Genomic DNA, 22,234 nt, shown 5'->3' with positions numbered 1-22,234 from the left:
GTCATTTGTTTGACCATTCCCCTAACACTATCTTCTGACACCCATCTATAAGTCTTGCAAAGAGTTTCATCTTCTTTTCGAGTCCAAGCCCTACCTTTCATTGCAGATGAGGTCATTTGAAAATTATTGAAAAAATTGAAGGATAGATTTTTGAAAGAGGAAAGAAAATATGAGAATTGAAATGGTGTAGGAATGGTGAATGAATGGTTTAGGTATTTATAGGGAAAAAAAATTAGAATTTTTGAGAATTAAAAAAAAAAAAGGCCCAAAAAACCTAAAAAAACAAAACAAAATTTTTTTTGAATCCAACAGTAACTGGCGCTAGCTAGCCGTTGGATTCAAATTTCTTGTTAAGCATTCATGTCGGTTATAACCGACATGATTAATGTTTTTTCTAGCTAGCCATCCAGTCTTTTGGCCTTTTTAGATTCCGTGGGGCCCTCTTAGATTCCACGAGCCCTCTAGCCTAGCCCTCGGTTGGAGACTGTTTTCGGGCTATTTTCGACCCTCTGGCCCTCTGGACCCTTCGGTTGGAGATGGCCTTAACCCTCGGTTGGAGATGGCCTTAACCCTCAGTTGGAGACCGTTTTTTGTCACAGGGCTAAAACGAGCCCATATGGCCATTTGGCCCTCGATTGGAGATGGATGCAAATATGGACATGTACTGTTCATTAAAATATTAATATCTTAGAGGGTCATAGAGCTAAAACAAGCCCTCTGACTAGCCTTCGGTTGAAGATGGCCTTAGTGACTGGTCAAGTCACATAGGAACGTAAAGTTACGTCGTCATGTTGATGCAACGATGATGTGTTTTTACTAAGTTATGATTCAAATCCATACCACGTTAATCTATGCACAAGAAAGTTTTAATAAAATAAATTTTAGTCAGTTTATTTTTTTGATCATTTTTTTTTTGTCAGTGTTTATGAAAGTATTTTGATATATTTTGAAAATGGTGGAATATTTTGATATATTTTCTGTAATTATAGAATGGTGATCTGCATATGAGAAATGGAATGAGTCAAATGACTAAACAATCATTTTCGTATTCTTCCTCCATTTTACTTAAAAAAACAAAACACTATAAAACTAATTTTCAAAATATTTGGTTTTGTGTTAGGAGTGTGCAAAGTCTGAAAATGTGCACAACTTTGACAAACATTTACATACCACAAGGTTTATTTGCATATCTCATTCCCTTCCGAAAACTCAAAATACACAAATCAAACTTAACCACCCTTGGTCCTAAGGGAGTGAAGGTTCCTAAGCCAATAAGAGGTTCGTTGCTTAGCCGTTCGATCGTCTTGATAAAGAAGTCAAGTCGGCAGTGCACAACATTAAAACATTCCAATCAAACCAATCAATGATTTGGTGGTGGGGAAACTTAGACATTTTGTTATTAAACCACAAAAAAGAGAAACTCATTTAAAATTGGAGAGTTGTCGCACCTTCTGTGTTCAAGAAAGAAGATTTTCTTGTTGGTTTCTTGTGTGCCAACACTCTGTATAGAAGAGACCAAAAAAAAAACTATTCTTTGTCACTAGAGTTTTGCACCTTTGTAAGAGATTGTTAGTATAATTTGTGGGTGTGTAGCAACTTCGGTGAGTAACAAGAAGAAGTGAGTGAAAACAAAATCCGTTTGCATATCATGTAAGTGCCACGTGAAAGTGGCTAGGTTTGCTTTGTGAGACATATCTAAGACACAAATTCATCATTATGAAGAAGTGAGTGAAAACAAAATCCGTTTGGTGGGCTATATGAGATTGGGTTTTAGGGACATGATTGGTTGGCAGGGACTTGTAACTCGTAAGATATGACTTGTAACTCATATATAAAGATATGTTAAATAACTCACTCTATTGTGGACTCATAACCCATCATGTCCAGTCTTGTCCATCTCATATTTGACACAATAAACAACGGACTGGACTTAAATTTATTTTAATTGATCACAACCTATCTCATTCAGCCCTCCAAACAGGGCCAGAGAGTTCAACCGACATCCCACCTAGAGAAAGAATAGTTTTTTTTAGCTCATTTGCTCAACCTATTTAAAGCTAGTAGTGCTACTTTAGTGATCTTGTGAGAGGGGAAATTTGAAGCGTATTCTCATCTTCTTTATATTTGTTCTCTGTTTTTGCGAGAGCTATTGCGTTTATTAGGATGTGGTGTTTGTGAGTGCTTAAACACTCTTACATATTCTTCATTTGAGATTAATGGAATTTTCTCGCCATATTCAAATTGAACATATGCTTATGCCAAATTAGTATAAACTTTTGTGTTATTTTCTGAATTGCTTGATTTTATCATATTTTGTCTTGTTAAATTTTGGCCTCATATTTATTGCTTTCACACAATATTTTTTGTTGTTAAAAAAGAAAAGCATCTTTTTTTTAAACTAGTATAACTTTTTTTGGAAATGTGCCAATAACAACAAAAGTTATATGTACGTCGTGCCACTATCGTTACCCATTGACTTTTTATAGGAGGCATGTATACATACAGATACAAGGACAAGTACAATAACCCTTGTTGAATAATGAAGGGGGTCTCCCATTCTCTCTGAGTGAATCACTTGGAAGAGGGTCAACCCTCCTTAATTAAGACAAATGTGAGTGAGCGAACATATATAATTGAAATGGTGATGGGTGAACCTGCACAAATTTGAAAGACCAAGGGCCCCTCTAAGCTTTGGCAACATCTTGGTCATCTGAGTGCAGCCGAATACCACCAAAAGAGTCATTTCTGACAAGTCAACCTCCCACGGCAACAAGGTACGGGGACCCGTTGACCTTCCAAAATTATTTTCAAGTTTCAACCATGCATGACAAAATACAGAACTTGTCTACTCCAAAGTCCAAACTAGCCTTCCCCACCACAGAGAGAGAGAGAGAGAGAGAGAGAGAGAGAGAGAGATCAACTCCACCTTTGGAAAAGGATATCACATATGCATGGTTCTTACCTTTGTACAAACTATGGCCAGCAATATATACCATCGTTAAAATCTAGTTATAATACAAGAAATCATGCATACGGTTCACTCATTTACATTCGTTTAACTGGTATAGAAAAAGAGCGATTGATATATTTGTAATTTGAATAACAACTCTCTAATTTTACGTTTTGTATGATATTAACATAATATATCAAATCATATGATTATGAATATATAGCTCAGTACTATATATATAAACTAGACATTCAACCAAGAAACTGGAGAGGCATGTAAATTAAACTACTTATTGCTTTGGAAGAGATTTAGGACTACATGCCTTTTACAAACAATGTGTAAGATGAAGTAATTTAAGGAAAATGGGAAATTTAAAGTGGTATTATAGATACCAGGGACCACTTTGCTAGATCAATTTTCTTTATTTAATAAACCAAGACGGTAGTACTAATGATAAGATTCAAGTGGCAGGGGCATCACGAAAAAAATTAAACTGATCCAGATTCATGATCTTGATCTTTCTTCAACAAAAGTAGCTAGCTACTTGAACATGATCATCGATCTCGTGCATGATCACATGCTGGCGGTGTTTGCATGGATAAAACTGAATATCTGCTGAACTGAACTTGCAATATCTTCAGCTGTGAACCTCGATTCACTCCCAACCTGCCCATCATACCATGCATATAATTAACTCATTAACTCTCCAAATTATTAATCAGATATGCTTGTAAATTTCTGAGAGTGTTAGTAAGTGTGTCAGTTTTCTATGTCTAAATAGCATCGCTTATTATCTATAATACGTACATACCTTGACATTAAAGGAATATAGAACAGTTTGCTCAATGGTGGTAATGTTAGTGTGAAGGATATTAAGCTGCAAATCCTCAAGCGCAGCGATGGCCTTAATCAGCTGCCCCGGTCTCCTCTGAGATAGAATCTTGATCATCGCATCAAACCCTAAAACCTTCACCTCAACATCCGCAAAGCACGACTTGTTCTCTGCAGTTTCTTCACGAAGCCCAGTTTCATAGTCCACAAACTTAATCGGATCATTTGGATTAGTAATAGGTAAATTAGCGGCCGGAAATATTAATGGTTCTCCCCCGCCTTCAGCTGCCTGTACTGCCATAGCCGCCGCCGTGGCAGAATCTCCCACTTGTCTTGGAGGTGCTTCTCCTAAGAGCCTTCGCCTCTTCTGTGATTCCAAGCACTGAAGTAGTTGCTCCAGTTCTCTCACGAACTCTATGGCTCCACCAATTATAGAAGCTTGATCCCCCTATATAATGTACACATTGAATTAGTTATTAACCAATATTCAAATAAACAAATTAAACAGTATATATACATACTCTTTGTACGTATGAGCCCGGCATGAGGGAACGGAGCACACGAAGATGCTCATTCATTTGCTTCCGGCGGTTTCTTTCAACCGCAATATGAGTCATCCGCTGGCTCTCAACTTCTTGAGTCGTCTTGGTAGTTCGTGGTCTTTTTCTTTTGTTCTTGGCTGCTGCAGGCTCCGGTTGTACTCCTCCTCCTATAGGGTTATTTTGAAGATCTTCTCCAAGAAAGTGGATCTTCTGCACTGAATTATTACTACCAGAAACCCGACCTTCCTCGTCTTGTTCTTCTTCCATTGACTTAGTCTTGTCTTCTTCACCCAACCCTGTGAATCTCTCTTCAGCTTGTGGAACCATGAGAGACATCGACTGGTCTTGATTGTTGTCCAACTTGTCGTTCAACACCGGAAACTTGAGGAAGTAAACAGGGTCAATCGCGGGCTCTTCCTCCGAAATCTTGGTTTGGTTTAACGCCAACTTTGGTCCAAAATCGGCAAACTGCATCACATCGGCGAAGCTCAGTTTGTCAAAAGAAGTACTAGTTGAACCACAAAACCCTGCTGGAGCTAATTGCGTGCTTATTTGCTGCTGCTGCTGTTGTTGTTGTAGTTGATGATGATTGTACATCAAGTAATTCACCATTCCATTGTTGTTGTCACTGGAATTAGTCTCGTCGACACGAGACTTCATCATCTGTTGATCTTCTTGATGATGATCTAGGGTGTAATCCAGGTTGTTGAAGTTGCTAGGCGGCATAAAAGCCTGCAATGTTTCGAAGTCGTCAGAGCAAAAAAACAACATGGTGATGAACTGAAGTGATGATAATTAAGCTGTGTGAGATTAATTTTGTACCGAATAGTTGTTCTCTTCCTTCTCCATATATAAATATTTGATGACCCAGTAAAACTCGAAAACCCTAGCTAGGGCCAGGAGCTGATTTCATGCAGAGACAAATTACCCTATCTGAAAAAGGTGATAAATAATGCATGAAATTACGAACTGTAAAAAAATCAATTGCTTGAAGATAGTGACAAAGTTTGATAACAGTAATCATGAAGATTTAGCATCTCTACAAATTTATCTATGACGAGGAACTGGACCCCAACCAAACAACCACCTGCTTTGAGAAGAAAGAACTAGAAATGTTGAGATTTGGCTACGTGGTTCAGTTATGTCGTCTTATCTATGTGTGTGTGTGTGTGTGTGTGTATATATAATATATGTATATTTGTGTGTGTGTGTGTGTGTGTACGAGAGAGAGAGAGAGAGAGAGAGAGAGGAGAAGGAGCCTTGTGGGATTAATATTGTTGTCACAGTTTCACCTCACTTTCACGGCCTTCTTTAATTTATGGGTGTCACAGGACACGAGCTAGCGCCACTGGTATACTCACCCCATGACCAATATTAAGGCTGAGCGCTTTGTCAAAGATTAATTTCATCATTTCAACTTTACAACTTTTCAAAGAGATATATATTAACCTACCAACAAGATTCATGAGACTTTATTCTTCTTTTTCTAATCTTAAACTCACTTTTCTGAAAATACAATTAAAAAAACAGAAATGATACTCTTACTATATTATTCATATCACATTTGTATTATATTTTTCTTATCTAGTTTGTAATATTGTCTTAAAAAATAGTCAAAATAAATCTATAACTTTTAACTAAGCTGCATATAATTTCGTAATGATTTAATTGATGGCATATTATCGGAAATGAAAAATGTACATTGCCAAATTTCTTACATTTGATCGATAAAATCAGTTATTATCAGAGCGGTGCTTTCTGCTCCCATTCAAGTGACAACAACATTGGAATAGTAACTCATTAAAGTGTCCAAATGTCCAATTAACAAACCCCGTTATTTTATTATTGATTTTTTTATTCTATTTTTTAACTGAAGAAAAAAGAGGTTGTACATAAATTAGGACCAGGATCCTCTCCTGAGCAATTCCCTAGGATCCTAGGGATCCCGCAATCTTGTCCGTTCATTTTATATCGTACGGTCAGTTTTCGTTAGGTACTATTTATATTTGAATTTTAAAAATTAAATTTTAAATGATTTCTGACCACACGATATACGATGAACGGACAAGATTGCGGGATCCCTAGGATCCCTAGGGAATTGCTCAGGAGAGGATCCTTGTCCCATATATTAATTATCTTTTGTCCTTTTTTAGTTAACAAAGTTCATTCTATACCACATATTCAACTAAATTATAAGGGAAGGTGATTCAGACTTGGGTGTATAAGGAGAAATACATTATTTTAATCACCCTAGCTAAGTCTAGGCCTGCAAATCAATATTTTTTTTAAAAATTAATTGTAGACATCGAAATTTCGGTAAATAAATGTTGACCAATAAATCAAAGTGTCAACGCTCATGTATTACATAAATTTTACACGTAGCGTGTGACTCAACGAAAATCGAAATAAATTGGAAAAGTCATCAAACAGGACACGTGTCAACACCTAGCAGAAACGACTTATTTCATCTGGAATATTATATTCAAAATTAGGTCTTGGAGAATTCTATAAATAGAAGGCTAATGCATTCATTTAAGGGAACCAATTCATATTACACCTTGAAGCTCTGAAGCTCTGAAACTCCGAAGCTCTCAAGCATCCAGGTTCCCGAAGAATCAAGAAAGCCTTTTTCGTTCTTCGTTCATCGTTCTTCCAAGATCAAGCCCCGACGGCCCTTGAAGAAAGTGTTCTTCGTTCTTCGTTCATCGTTCTTCCAAGATCAAGCCCCAACGGCCCTTTGGATCAACAACCATCCACCAATTCAAGATCAAGCCCCGACGGCCCTTGAAGAAAGCACCATCGTTCATCATCCGTTTATCCAAGATCAAGCCCCAACGGCCCTTTGGATCAACAACGTCGACAAATCCACACATCCAACCGTTCTTCAAGATCAAGCCCAAAAGCCCTTGAAGATCCGTTCATCACTGTTCTTCAAGATCAAGCCCAAAAGCCCTTGGAGATCCGTTCATCACTGTTCTTCAAAGATCAAGCCCAAAAGCCCATTTGAAGATCCGCTCAAATCCACCTTCAAAGATCAAGCCCACGGCCCTTTGAAGAAACTTCCAATAGTTCATCCAAGATCAAGCCTCGACGGCCCTTGGATCAACGAAACATCCACAAATCAACACCTTACGGAGATCGAATCAGATGATCAAAATTGAGAGAGATTGTAACCCAAAATCATCAAAATACAAATATTTGTTTGTGCACGTTGTTCTTGTCTCTTTCGTTTTAGGAAATTTCCATGTTCACATTAATGAAAAGAGTTTAAAAACTTTAAGTTTTAACGATAAGAACAAAATAAAAGGTAAAGTGAATAATACCATGATTGACTTTTTAATGTAAAAATATGGTTTTTCTTTAAAGTGAACGGTACCGAGAGCTTTTTGTTAAAGTTCCATTTTTTTTCCCATTATTTATATTGTACTATTGTTTGGCTTCAACTTTCGACTATGTAAGTTTATTTTAAGCTACGAAAAGTTTATTTTAAGCTGCGAAAACACACTACTCTAATCACCCTAGCTAAATCTAGGCATGCAAATCAATATTTTTTTTTCCAAAGTTCAGGATAAAAGGGGTAGGAGAAGATTTAAGAAGACTTGCAAAGAGACCATAAGAAAATATATGAAGTACTTAGAGCTAACGGAATACTTAGCGCAAAACCAAGTACAATGACACTCTAATTCATACAGCTGACCCCTTCTTGGTGGGATAAAGTTTGGTTGTTGTTGCTTTTTGTTTGGTTTCAATCTAGTATTTTAGCCGCACATATTCTTAGCGGTAGGTTCGGTACGGTTACTTTACCAAAACTCCAGAACGTTACCGAATTTACTGTACTAAGCTTTTGGTTTGGCAAAATTCGGAATACCAAATTTTTGTATGTTAAATAGTTCAGTTGGCATGGTATGTAACGATAATTACTACTTTATTTTGGGCCAAAAGCTGAAGAAAAAAAAATTCAACCCAATTCAAGTGCAAGACTTTTTGTGTGCATTTATCTCATATCTTGTAACCTAAATTCATCAATCATTCACCATTCACAATTCACGCACATATAGTAAGTCAAATGATGCATGAAGATACATAATGGAAATTAAGGTTACAAACCAAAATCAAATAGAATTGTTAAGTTTACAATCCAAATAGAAGTTAAAATTTTCAAACCAAATGAAAATTGGAAGTGGGATCTAAACTTCAAAAAATAAAACTTCAGTGATCAATTCTTCAAGCTTGAGATGTAGAGGCATTTGGAGGAGGCATTGAACTTATAAAAGGTTGAGGTTGAGCCTATGTCAAGCCTACATACATACAAAGAAAACATATCAGTAGTATTTAGAAAAAGAATTTAAGTTGATACCATTTAATATTATTAAAATATTATATATGTTATAAATAAAAATAAGGTAATATATATTCATATTTTTTTGGTACAGTACGTATTGCCATCGGTAATGATATCAAATACCAATACCGTACCATAAAATTTAAATTCAATACAATACTGTGTCATTATCGATTGGCACAAAATCAGTTTGTTAAGGTTGGTAACTCAGTTGGCACAATAATTTGAAAAAAAATCCACCCCTACATATTATTGCGAACCAATTCTCTCTTAACATTAATAGAAGGGAGCCGAGGAGGTGGGTTTTCGCAATCAAAGTTGGCAAACCGAAAGCCAACACCACACGGTCTCAGCTCCTCATGCAGTTAAGTCGGCGGTGAAAATGTGATTTTGTTTCCTTTCCTTTAACTATTGGAAACAAGTTTGATCATCCGCTCATCTTCTTGGTGTAATCCAGGTTGTTTGTTGTTAGGCGGCATCAAAGCCTTCAATACTTCCAAGTTAAAGCGAAAATACATGGTATCACTGACCGATTGACGAAAATTTTTGTCGATAAAGCAACTAACAGAAGTGATGAGCATTCATGACTCCGATGCAATGTGAAATTTCGTTCAGACAACCAGTGTCACCGTTGATGACCAGCGAATTCAAAACTCTTGAAATCAGATGAAATTGAAAATTCAACATTTTCGCCGGAAAGTAAAACGATCTAGTCAACAATACCCGAGGAATATTCAGAATACCATTCCGACTTACTAAACTGAGAATCATGCAGTGTATTCAAAGGCTTGAGGAGGCTGTGGTTCCTCATCGACTGCCATGGCTGCAGTGGCTGCCGGCTGTCCTGCTGCTGCTCCACCAGCAGGTGATGCTGTGGAAGACGGTGTGTCTGTAAGTGAAAGTACCTCAGGTTCATCTGGTTTCAGGTCTCTCAAGAGAACAAATCCAGATGGTGCTAACTTGACTGGCACATATCGGCTATCTTCCAGAAATTTAATGTATTGCTCCTGAGCAGGAACCACCCTAGCTGGGTTTGTCAAAATCTCAAAACAAGGCTCAGGCTCTGATTTCTTCTCTGTTGAGTTATCAACCTGCCAAAGAGAATAAGGTGGTTTCGATTAAGAACAGTTATGATGTCATAAACTAAGGACTGTATTGGGAAGGAAGGAAGAAGAAAAAAAGATGGCATTGCAGCATTATGCCCATACTGCTTACCTGCATTGCATCCCCATCTTTCTCACTCGATGATTTTCCTTTTCCAGAAGTCTCGGCCCCAGATAATTTTTCAGCATTTGCCTTCTCTGCTTCTTTCTTGGCCCTAGCTTTTGTGGCCTTTGCAGATGTTGACAGCACAGCAGTGGGCAGTTTTATGGCCGACGTAGTGGTTGGCACAGTGGTGGGTTTAGGATATTCAAACAGCGAAGGCTTCGCATGTGAAAGGAACTCAAACTTCGGAACTTTCAGGTCCGAGTTCAGTCCTATCAAAGCCGTTGGTGAGAATGACAAGCTTAAAAAGTATATAAGGGGATACCAGTACCAAAATTGGCTGAAAACAGCAAGGCCAACAACTGCAGTAACTTTATCATGTTTCGTCTTGGAAAGCAGTCTGATCGTCACATTTCTTCCCCCAGCATCAAGAATCCCAGAGGCCAAGATTGCACCCATTTTGCTCATGGTGTCCTCATGCTTGTCAAGAATTATTTTCTCCAATTGCCGCCTACACAAAAATTGTTGCAAAATGAGATGGGGAGAGAGAGAGAGAGAGAGAGAGAGAGAGAGAGAGAGAGAGAGAGAGAGATAGAGTTCGGAAAAGTGGCAGTTTTACAAAGACAGTACCTGAATGCTCCAACGCGAGAATCACTGGCTTCACTAATTTGGACCATGACCATCGCCATTGCAATGAGGGCACCTTGGCGCACAAAATCAACCACATCTGAAGTTAGAGGCTCTAGCAAAGAAATGGCCTCACTCAAGCCAGTACCAGCACAAGAAATGCCTACGGCAAGAGCAGCACCATATCGAACATGAGGATTGTAGGATTCAGATAGCAGGGAGACAATTCGAGGTGTCTACAAATACCAATGCAATTTAGACATATAAGGTATTTGTTAGATCAAAAGAAAAGTAAAAAAGGGCATCGGCAGATGATGCTGTATCAGAAACATAAATATGGAAAAACAAGAAAGTACAAACCTGCTCTGGCTCGGAGTACAAGACAAACCCAAGTGCTAGAACAGCAGTCCTCCTAACATCATCACTCACATCTGATACAGCAAAATGCAGTAGCTGACGGATGGCTTTGTTGTTTGCTGTTCCACTGTAGGCCAACGCCAGTGCATACATGCCACCATAACGTAGAATAGGATCTTGATCTCTTGTCATCTGCTCAATTAGAGTGTCAGCTTCTTCTTCTCTCCCATATACCGTCAGAGCAATCCCCAATGCTAACCCTCTATAACATACAGTACACAGTTAGCGCAGACCACAGATCACCTTCATCGATAAATCATTCTTAATTTATTTTAATTTATCACAAGAACTCCACAAGAGCACAACACGAGTAAAAAACTAACCACTTAATGATCTATACCTGATAATCTTTTCATGCTGTGTCTCATGTGCATAGGCAAGCATCTCACTAGCCTTCTCACTTGCAGTTCCAACCATAAGCAAACCCATACTAATCCCAGCAGCTTCACCAGCAACGGCACTGTCAGTATATAGCACACTTTTAATGTCATCATAGATCTCTTCATCGGCAGTTCCTAAAGCTGACAAGCCAAGACCTAAGCATGCACCATGTTGAATAACCTGCATCAAAAGGTCCCATTAGAAAATTTTAGCAATGTACTTATGTGCACAAAAAAATATAAACACTAGTATATAATGCACACCTCCACATTAGTACTGCGCAGGCTATCGCGAAGGAATTGTTTGATGCCCTCGCCATGGTTGGCATGAATCAGACCCAAAGCATACAGAGCACCACCTTCTGAATATGGACTTCCACCACCACCTGCTGCACCCTGAGGCAAGTAAGGTGCCATCAGCGATCTTCCCTGCTGCAAGTGGCCTCTGTGGATGACACCTAGCCCTGCTGTTGCACTGAACTTAGCCCAATTTGTAGCTCTACTTAACCAGTCCTGAGAATTTGTAGAACCAAAGTGGTCAATACTCAATACTCATAGAAAATATATCATTGCAAAAGATCTAAGGGAAAAGCTGAGATATCTGGCTTACCAGATTCTCCCTCAGGAACGTGTCCACGGTTGTTCCAGCATGCATAATTGCATTAGCATAAATTGTAGCACTATGGCATACACTATTCCTCATCTCGACCGACTGCTTTATTGTCTTCAAAATAAGAAGATCGGACCTATATGCAAATCACAAAAACGGTCAAACCACTTCTCAATCACTGTATTCCAAAACTACTTCGTAAATTAATGAAATAAAAAAATTCAAGGAAAAATATAGCAGCCTCACTTGTTATGACTGTACAAAAATTGTAAAGTCAACTGTATTGACGTTTCTCCAGACAAAATTCCTTTAATTTTTGTCAGCCTTTCAGAATAGACCACTTCTTTCGGATCTTCATTCACAGTCACATTAGGAGTAGAACGTTCATCTGTCATTTGAACATCCTCTGCAGCAGAACTCTCATTTTGAGAAGCTTCAGTTGATTCTGGCTGCACAGGTTCTGAAGGTTGAGTCTTAGGAGGTGAAAGGCGGTTTCTCACATTTAAGAGAAAGGCTTGGTGCTCATTCTCTATTAGATCAAAGGCTATTTGATATGCCAAAAGTGCATCATCCTTGTCTTCAGATCGCAGAAGCTTTTCCAATATGTTCGCTACACCTTCTGGTTCATCCAGGAACATGAGACACTGGCAAATGCTCAAGTAATCAGGAGAAGGTAGCTTCTGATACACTTTGACAAGAAGACGAAGGACCTGTACAAAGACACAAACGAGTTCAAATGCTTGTCGCTCTACATGATAAACAAAATTAGCACAAGGCATGACTTGAGATAGACAACTCTTTTGTCTTTACTAAGGGGCAAAAACAGTCGAACAAGTAGTCCACTACCAAATGAAAATAAACTCTATAACTACCGCAATACCCTAATCCTAATTCCAAAGGGAAATTGTCAAAACAGAAACAGAATTGAAAGGACGGGGCCTAGGCTGGTTTTTTGTATTTCAATTAAATTATTATATAATAAACAAGTGTCTACTTATATTAAAACAAAATACATAATCGTAATGGGAAACATAAATTGCAAAATGAAATGATATATAAATTACAATGTACTAGAAAATATTGAAGACATGGGAAACATATTTACAATTGGTGTTCATCCAAGTATCCAACAAGTCTCTTACAATTTATGGAAAACACAAAATGCAAAATGGAAGTTATCTATTTTCTGTCTAAGTGATAGTCAAGTTATTTTCTTAAATAAATAAAAAATAAGCCAAAAAAGTCACAAAACCAACCAGCCCGGCTAGGCTCGCGCTTATGTCCACCTAGGCGGGGGCGCCTAGGCCAATCGAGTCCTCTCCGGATCTCTGTGTCTTGAGCCGACGGACCCGGATCTCCAAGTCCCTGAGCTCCGGACACAGAGATCCAGAAAGGATCTCAATTCCGCCTAGGTGGGCAGGGCGGGGGTACCTAGGCAAGTATAGGCGTCTTTTCTTATTTTGTAAATGCCTAGAGATTAATTGTGGCAGTGGCCAGCCACATAGTGCCTACGCAGATGGCCCTAGGCGGGGCCTTTTCGAACACAGCTTAATTCAATCAACCAACATAGAACAAAGCATTAATAGAATGTGAGAAGTTAAACATGGTGCTTTTGGAAGCATAACGGAAGAAAAGGAGACACAAAAGGGACAGACACATGGACAACATATACTATCTCCAATCAAATAGTTTGGAAGTTGTTGGTTACTAGTTTGAACTTAGAAATAAGGTAGCCAGGAAAACAAATGTAAGAAGAAGAAAAGAAGGGTAAACCGCATTATTCAATGCAAAGGTCATATAATTCGTGCAACATGGCATATACAGGCCCCTGTACATAAAAACCCTGATTTGGCAAAATTTTAAAACACCATAAACGACAAAAGTTAAGAGTACCATTAGGGAGACAATCTTAACCGCACTAGACACAACCAAAGGTGTTGGAGCACGCAGTATAAAAAGTTAGACAAATATGTAAACCTAATGTTACTTGTCTAGCCAACAACATATAAAATGATATCAAAATACAGGTTCCACGTGTACTACAATTAGTTCAAAATAGTCTACTTCTCCCCACATTTAGAAAATATGTTACAATTCTCCTAATAATCATTTCCTTTCACTCACCTCAACCTTCAACTCAAATACCCATACCACCATTATAAAAAAATAAAAAAATAAAATAAAAACTAGCACTCTAAATGCAGCTTTTCTGCCATTTTAAATAACTCCACAAACTCTAAGACCTATATGTTATCACACCTTAAATTACTATGAAAGAGAAACCTAACTACATTGTGAAAGTGTAAGAACACATTGAAACTATGTAGTTTATTGCACCAACATACTTCTATAACAGGAACTAACAAGAAAATGATTTATGTATCACTGCATATTCCTAGACAGTATACTTGATACAGACGGTATACTTGATACAGACAGCATAACAACAGAAACATCATACTAGCAATAATTTGATGGTAAAAAAAAGAGATACCAAGTCACATGTATTTATAGCACAGATGCTAATAATGTATCATCAGTGAATAGGAAAAACCTTACCTCGTGTCTATATTCTCTAAGATTAACAAAGGAATGAGAGACATGAATGCAATATGACAAGGTTCCTTGAACATTATCACTTTTTATGATTGCTTCCTCAAGCTTATCCAATCTTCGACATTCAATTGCAATACCCATAGCTTGTTGGTATTTTCCATCCATGATGCACCTAAATAGAAAGGAAAAAAGGGTAAGAAAGCTAATGGTAACAATTATTGCATTTAAAATCATCAGAGGGCTGCATACTTGTTCAGCATTCTCTCCACAATGGCCTCCAACCTAGAATCCACATTTACTGATTCAGCATTGGATTCTGCTGCCTTTGACTTCAGACTGGCATACTCATCTATAGCTTTGGCTGAAGAGAGGAGCAAACCACGACAAAGTTCATGTAAATGCAGTCAGATTATACCTTCTCAAATTTCCGTATATAGATGAGAAGTAAAGTTGTATGTTTTAACACCTCTAAGTTTCATATTCTCTCTCTCGTACAAGTAAAAAAAACATAGTAACATTCTTACCAAGAAGAGTATGAACATAATAAGAATCGTCTGACACATCAAACAAGGAACCAGCTCCAAGGGCATAGGAAAGTGAGTCATTAAGTTCACCCAAATAGTAGAAAACCTAGGTGAGAAAAAACATAAGTCAAATAAGGAAAATATAAGGTAGTAAAACTTACATATCCAATGAAATATGCAATCTTCCCTCACAATAGGATGAAGAGAGACACGGATTTGAACGCCTACCGATCAAATTCACAAGTAATTATTTAAAATTTCTCGTTAACTAATAGTTCTCAACTTCCAAGTATTTATTTTCAATCAAGTTGAGTCCCTTGGATGCAACTCGCAAGTAAATTCAGAAAGTAACAATCAATCTTGTCTGTCACACACTAGTTTGAAACAAATAATCAAGAAAGCAGAACAGTTAATTTTTACCTTTGACACAAGCAATGCAGCCAGTTGTCTCTGATGCAGATCAAACTCCTCATCTTCATACAAACTTTCTCTGCACAACAATATTATTCAAAAAAGAAACAAATAAAGGAAAAATACAAAAGATAAACTACAAAGTTTAATTGTTGCAACATTTCCAAAATCTCATAAGCGTGACTAAGGTTATAGAAGCACACTAACACTAGAACGAACATGTAATGACAAGACACATAATCAAAAGTTGACAAGGCACTAGCGTAACCCAGTTAATACCTCCCCAGTTCTAAGCCTTCTCTTGACTACTTCGACAGTAATGTTTGAAAACTGAGTAGCAAAACGGAAAACTAAGCAGTACATATTTCTATTCAGTCCTAAATATAGTATAATCAGGGCTTCAAAATACCAAAACCCTCATCCACATTCTTATTCATCACCGCAATTAGTGAAATACAGTCAACTCCCCATCATGATAACTCCATATCTGCTTTCTTATTGGATAATATACTGTCATCACCTTCACCACCGAATGATCAATTACTATAACCTACACACCACTCAATTCCATCACCACCCAAAAAACATTTGCCGATCTCCAACAGACAAGCCCACAAGACCCTTATTTTCTTAACTGCACAAGAAAAGAAACCCTCTTTTGATGATAACAAAGAAAAACAGTGTGCAAAACTATACAAAATTTCACGAAATATCAAATCTTTCACATCATTGATTACTCAATTCTCAAAAAAATAATACAAACGCAAATCTTCCCCAATTTTGGCTTAAGTTTCAAAAGTTGTTTCTCTAAGCTTCTAACCTGTCAAACAGATGAAGAACAAGCAAAATGCAAACCCTAATCCCGAAAATTCAACGAATACAGAGGGTGAAAGAGAGAAAGTACATGATGGTTACGCTAGTCGAGATCTCGGGCCAAAAGCCGTCAACCAATCTGTTGAGGTTGGACAAAGCGTGGAGCTTGAGCAAGGGATGGGTCTCATTCAGCATAGCCAGTAACCCACCGGCGGAGCTCACCAAGGTCGCCATAGCCGCACCGACACCGACCGCTTACACGAGCCCTAGGGTTCGTTCGAATTGGGGTCGGGAGGATTTGGATTCCGATTTGGGGAAAGTGGATTCGAAACCCTAGCAGCACCCCAGTAGAAAAATAATATAATAATGAGAGAGAGAGAGAGAGAGAGAGAGAGAGAGAGTGGTAGAGTTCTGGTTTTTGTGATTGGGAATTTGCTTTGTTCTTCTTTAGTCTCTCGAGGTTTATTAGAGTATGCTTACCCAACAAGTCAGAAATACTTTTTATATAGTTATTACAAATTACAATGGACCAGCCGGATTCTAATTACTTTTTAAATTGGATTCGATTTTACTGAACAATTTTTCAAATTATGAAACCCTACACACCTTACTGTCTCGCCAATCAGAATCTAACACTATATTTGGACTATAAATTTGAGTAAAAGTCAGAGTTTATAAATTGACATACACTAATTCCTTTGTTTAGATTCATAAACATAGAAATTCAGAATTTTCGCGTAGAAAAAAACTTGGAATTTGGAACTTCCAATTTTCAAATTTAAATTCCATGTAAATATATGTCATTTCCCAATTTATATGATTGAAATTTTAAAATAACAAATTCCGTATTCAATTTCACTATTCTTTTAGGTTAATCAAACAAGAAAATTCACAAACTTTAGAAAATAAAATCTCATTTTTTCAATTTTCGTCATTTTCAAATTCCTTAGTAATCTTAAATTTCTTCATCTAAACATAGTGTAATAGATTACCCCGATAATAGCAAGTAGCCCTTTATCACAGTAGTATAAAGTTATTGAGCCCTTGCATGACAACGTGGCTTCAAATTTCGTTGATGGCTGATCTAACATCTAATTTAACAAAATATATCATTTAACCAAAAAAAAAAATTAGACCACCGATAATGCGAATAAATAGGTATGATAGTATATAATGAATATTTGATTAACTAGAGGGTCATATTTCTCTATATAAAAAATTCAAAACAAGATGTAGACGTGGCGTAATCGAAACCGTTTAAATATGAGAGGATGGAAGGGGATAGAGATTAAGAGGAGGGAGAATCATACTCCATTAATCAAATTGCCGAGAAGACATTAATTGGATTTTTAAATAGTTTTAGGCTTTTCAAAACCGTTGGGCAAATTTTAGTTCCAAAATTCATCTCGCATTTTATTGGATACAAGTATGTCACATCGCACAATCTTGGCTAATAAAATTGGAACCTGGGGTCGGCCTTCCTATAATACTCATTCTCAATTGCCAACTCTCTTCGGTTGGGGTCAGTGGCAGCTAAATCCTTTCAATTTTCAGTCTTCTTCTCTCTTTTCCCAAAATTTTTTTTACCTTGTTATGTCTATTTTTCTCGGTTGTATTTGATTTGAGCTTCTATCTCAGTGTTTTATGAGCTTTGCTTCAGTCCACCTGAACTTGTCTCAAATCTGCCATTTTCCTCTTCAAAATATCATTCTCACTACATATCCTTTACCATATACCTCTACTACTTAACTATATGGAAGTTTCCTCTATGGATCTTATTTGCAGCACTCTTCGGTGGTTAGTGGCTTTTAAAGTGTTTTTTCCACTATTTGGTAGGATTATGGTTCATTGCTTTTTGCACTACCATATACCTCCATTTTCTATTGATCCATTTGGTTCGTTGGTTCGTCTTCTAGGTGGTGGCAGCTGATATGGTGGAGGCGATTGTTTGCTTTTTTCAATTCTAGGTTTTTTTTTGCTTTTGTGTTAGTATGGCCTGCCTCTTTTAGGCCTATTCATTGTAATTTATTTATATGAAGTTGGCTTTGCTTGGTTGTTTTGGACTCTTTTATTTTGTGATTCTTATATTTGTATTAACTTACTCTTTTAATGAAATTTCCTTTGATTGAGAAAAAAAAATTGATCACATTGCAGATTGTGTTTTTCCGTAGTAAGTGTAACCGTAAATTAGTTTTTTATTATTACTAGCATATGGGCACACACAAAGTGTGTGAGAAAAAATTTTATTTTTGTTTTTGAAATAGAAGGAGAAAGGAAGATAGTGATAGAGAATGTGAGAGTGGAAAGTTTTTTTTTTATATATTTTTTATTTTATAAATTAGAGATATGTTAGAATTACATATATGCGAGGTTTTGAAAAAAAAAATTGTAAAATTTGGTTGTGTGAAATTACATTTATGCCCTATATTTCTTATTCATATTTTGTTTTAATTAGAGGGTTAAACTGATAATTTTATAGGATTTTGGTTGACAATTAGTGTTTTATTAATTAGTAGAGATAACTGATGTTCAATGGGTGTAAAAATAAATCCAAATATTGAATTGGGTTTATAAGGGTATATTAGGTATTAAATTTGGGTTTAAATTTCCCTAGGCCTAAAAAAGGGCGTTCCAGCGGTCCAAAAACGGAGAGGCAATCGGGCCTTGAGCCTGCTGGCAGTGGCTGGCGTCGGCAATGACGTCACGCAACCGAAGCCCAGGCCCACCTATGTGGCTGGCAGTGGCTGGCGTCGGCAATCGGGCCTTGAGCCTGCTGGCAGTGACAACCGTTGGATTTTCAAAACTTTTTCAATATGTCATGCGGCATAATCTGGGCCATCCAACGGTGAAAAATCAACGGCCATAATTAATTTAACGGTAAAAATATTTAAGAGTGAATAGAGAAAAACAATAAATTGCATTGTCCTTACTTTTGCCCCTAAAACGGATGGACTTGCTCTTAAGCCCATCTACAACGGTTGATAGGCTTGTGAAATGACAAAGGACAAGCACGTAGGTCACAACCGAATTGCTGACTAAAGTGGGTTTCCACCGGCAGCCGTTGGGAGAGGCTTGTGCACATTAAGTATTACTAGCCTTTAAGTCCGGGTCAGATATTTTTTGAATCATGGCATGCTATACACGATTTATACATTTTAAATATATTTATATACGTAAATAGATAAAAGAAAAGTCAAATATTTAAAGTAAATGAATAATCTTAGATTATGCTAGAAGAAACCCCTTATAAACAAATTAAAGCAGCTCAATCTACATAATAAAATCGGTCTCTATTTAATTTATATTCAGAATAGAGAAAATAATATTTAATAAACAATTGATTGAATCACATTATTGCTAGCACATTGTGAGGCTAAGCCCACCCCATCCTCGTAGATAATATAATTTGTTAAAAAAAAAGAAAAAATCATTTGACAACTAATTTAATCACATTATTATCCGCATGCGATGAACCTTTTTTATAACCGGCATTACACGCCTCTTAAGATGTTTTGAACTTGTTTAAAAATAGAGAAAATAATATTTAATGAAAAACCAATTGAATCACATTATTCCTAACCTATTGTGAGGTATTAATTATTAAAAAAAAAACTGTACAAAATAAATTAATTATTAAAAAAATACTATTAAAATGACGAAAATACCCCTACCACATTCGATGCATTATTTTGAGTTGCTTTTGAAGTTTTTTGTTTGAAGGGCATTTCTTGTCCAATGCTTTTTTGTGAAGCTTGTGACTAGGGGTGGGTTTGGTTCATTTCGGTTCCGTTTTTGGCCGAAACCGAAAACCAAACCGAAGTTACTGTTCGGTTCGGTTCGGTTTGGTTTTTCTTCGGTTTTTTTTTGTTCGGTTTTTTTCGGTTTCGGTTTTTTCCATTTTTTTTTAAAATCTGGATATTGGTAAATTAGCCCAAAAGGGGACTGCCAAATTAGCCCAAAAGACCCAACAAACAGTAAAGGCCCAGGCCATAAAATACAAACAAGAAAATAAAAAATAAAACTGGGCTTCCACTGAAGCACCCGCCGCCGAGCATCCCTACTAGTACAAACCCTCGCCACCAACCAACCGACGCCTCGCCGATTGCAACATCCAGCCATGAGCACCTGTTCGAACACAGCCAAACAAACGAGAACCAAGGGTTTTAATAAAGAGTAAAGACCCAAAAACCAAAGATCTTTACCACATAGACAAATCCAATAACAACATCAGCCAATTTTCGTTCAAAAATTCATCAATTAACCTCGAAAATAAACAATTGGGACTCGTTGGTTTATTCGGATACAAAAGTATGAAATGAACTAATACTAATCTTCCATAAGAACAAGCAAAGTAAAAGTGAATGCATAAGCAAATTTCAGAAAAAACAAAGCAAAAACAGAACCAAACCTGCACTGCCTGCAAGACTCACTTCACCGTGTCATCCAGCATGCGTCGCGTGCTGATGAGCACTCCTCTCTCCTCCGACATCCGTTCCTGGTGCATAAGGAATACGAGGTCCAGGTGGTTTGCGGGCTCTTCAAGAGCCGTGAGGGCAAGGTCGTCTAGGTTCACCGCCGCAAATGGGTCATCCACATCGAGTGAATCACCCGCGATAAGGTCAATGGCTCCACTGTGGGAGAGAGAAAGGCTGAGAATTTGACGATGGGAGAGAGAGAGGCTGAGAATTCGCCGATGGGAGAGAGAGAGACTGAGAAGACAGAACTAGGAATAGATGAAATGGGAGAGTAAATGGGGCGCCTAGGGTTTTGTGTTTGGAAATCTTATAATGAATTAAAGATCCAAAATCAGTATAAATATTATACTAGTACGATTGTAGCAACAGAAAGCATGTTGTCAAGTTGGCTGAAACAAACACTCTTAACTAAGAGGTAAGGAGTTCGAAACACCTTGCCTCTAGGTTTTGAGTATTTATATATGATTTATATAATTAATATATATTAAATAATTATATAAATCGGTTCGGTTCGGTCTGGTCCGGTTTCTGGACCATCAAAACCGAAATCGAACCAACCTATTTCGGTTCGGTTCGGTTCACTTAGTTCGGTTCGATTTTTTTTTCGGTTCGGTTTTTTTCGGTTTCAGTTCAGTGTTCGGCTCGGTTTTTTTCGGTTTTCGATTTTTTGAACCCACCCCTACTTGTGACACCAAAAAACACTGTTCATTGGGCCCTCGACTTTATATATAAAGATGTTTTGGTATTTATGGTGGAGGTGGGACTCGTAGACAATGCCCAAAGTTGCTATTCCAAATTCCAATCCAGAGTTGCTCTTCCAAACCAAAGTTGACAATGCTCTCCAATCTTCTTTGCTCCATCACGTTGAACATGATCAAAATTAATGCCCAAAGTCTAATGTGTCAACAATTCATGCTCAATCCATGGTCAAAATTACTTCTTATTAGTAGAAAGTTTAGAAGAAAACGGTGATTACGGGTTGTGAATAATGCTTGTCATTGCCTTTGCCTTTGCCCTTGTTCTTGTAAAACGGGTGGACTTCTACTAACTGGTGGAATGCTCTTAGAGCAACTCCACCCTTGGAGCCATTCCCCCAGGCAATCTACTATTTAATCCACCATGTGAACAGTAATTGCCTTTTGCATATCCACCCTTGCACTTGAATAGCCATGGCAATAGACAATAAAATATTTATTAATTTTTTTTTACAAAATAATACTAAATAAATTTATTTGTAATTTCGGATAAGATATTTTAAATCGTTCTCGTTCCGCTACGTGTCATTTACCCAAAACGACTATTATCCTTCTCATTACAATTTTTTTTAAATTTTTTATTCAAATAATTAATCTCTGCCGTTGGATTTAAAAAAATTGAATTCCAACACTCCAGATTGTGCCACGTGTCACAACGGTAACTTTTCTTAATTTTAAAACTATTTTTTCGTTTATTTATTTATTTATAAAGCTTATTAATATCGACCGTTGATCTCAGATCGAACGGTTGATATTAAATAAGCTTTTTTTTACCGTTGAGATCGAACGGTCCAA

General features: G+C 37.2%; 2 protein-coding genes across 6 annotated transcripts; both read right to left on the bottom strand.

Annotated features, from left to right (window-relative positions):
• Positions 1 to 3,226: 3,226 nt before the first annotated feature.
• On the bottom strand, positions 3,227 to 5,532 carry LOC126618050 (transcription factor FAMA). 5 transcript variants are annotated; one of them, XM_050286137.1, is made up of 5 exons: positions 5,411 to 5,532; positions 5,146 to 5,252; positions 4,303 to 5,055; positions 3,762 to 4,229; positions 3,227 to 3,616 (listed from the first exon to the last, which is right to left on the bottom strand). In XM_050286137.1, the coding sequence occupies exons 2-5, from the start codon at positions 5,170 to 5,172 to the stop codon at positions 3,524 to 3,526; spliced, it is 1,341 nt and encodes a 446-aa protein (XP_050142094.1). In that variant the 5' UTR covers positions 5,173 to 5,252; positions 5,411 to 5,532; the 3' UTR covers positions 3,227 to 3,523. The 5 variants fall into 5 exon arrangements, with proteins under 5 accessions (XP_050142094.1, XP_050142095.1, XP_050142096.1 ...); XM_050286138.1 differs by having other exon boundaries at positions 5,146 to 5,256; positions 5,367 to 5,517; XM_050286139.1 differs by having other exon boundaries at positions 5,146 to 5,256; positions 5,411 to 5,517.
• Positions 5,533 to 9,198: 3,666 nt separating this feature from the next.
• Positions 9,199 to 16,677, bottom strand: LOC126618043 (26S proteasome non-ATPase regulatory subunit 1 homolog A). The gene is made up of 13 exons (XM_050286115.1): positions 16,301 to 16,677; positions 15,406 to 15,475; positions 14,986 to 15,091; positions 14,711 to 14,822; positions 14,465 to 14,633; positions 12,152 to 12,615; positions 11,906 to 12,041; positions 11,560 to 11,808; positions 11,256 to 11,476; positions 10,859 to 11,117; positions 10,502 to 10,734; positions 9,881 to 10,382; positions 9,199 to 9,756 (listed from the first exon to the last, which is right to left on the bottom strand). The coding sequence occupies exons 1-13, from the start codon at positions 16,441 to 16,443 to the stop codon at positions 9,433 to 9,435; spliced, it is 2,988 nt and encodes a 995-aa protein (XP_050142072.1). The 5' UTR covers positions 16,444 to 16,677; the 3' UTR covers positions 9,199 to 9,432.
• Positions 16,678 to 22,234: the final 5,557 nt, after the last annotated feature.

The sequence above is a fragment of the Malus sylvestris genome, chromosome 4, assembly GCF_916048215.2.
Source record: "Malus sylvestris chromosome 4, drMalSylv7.2, whole genome shotgun sequence".
Lineage (NCBI taxonomy): Eukaryota > Viridiplantae > Streptophyta > Magnoliopsida > Rosales > Rosaceae > Malus > Malus sylvestris.
Note: the sequence above shows the minus strand (reverse complement) of the source record. Positions and strands in the feature narration are given on the sequence as shown.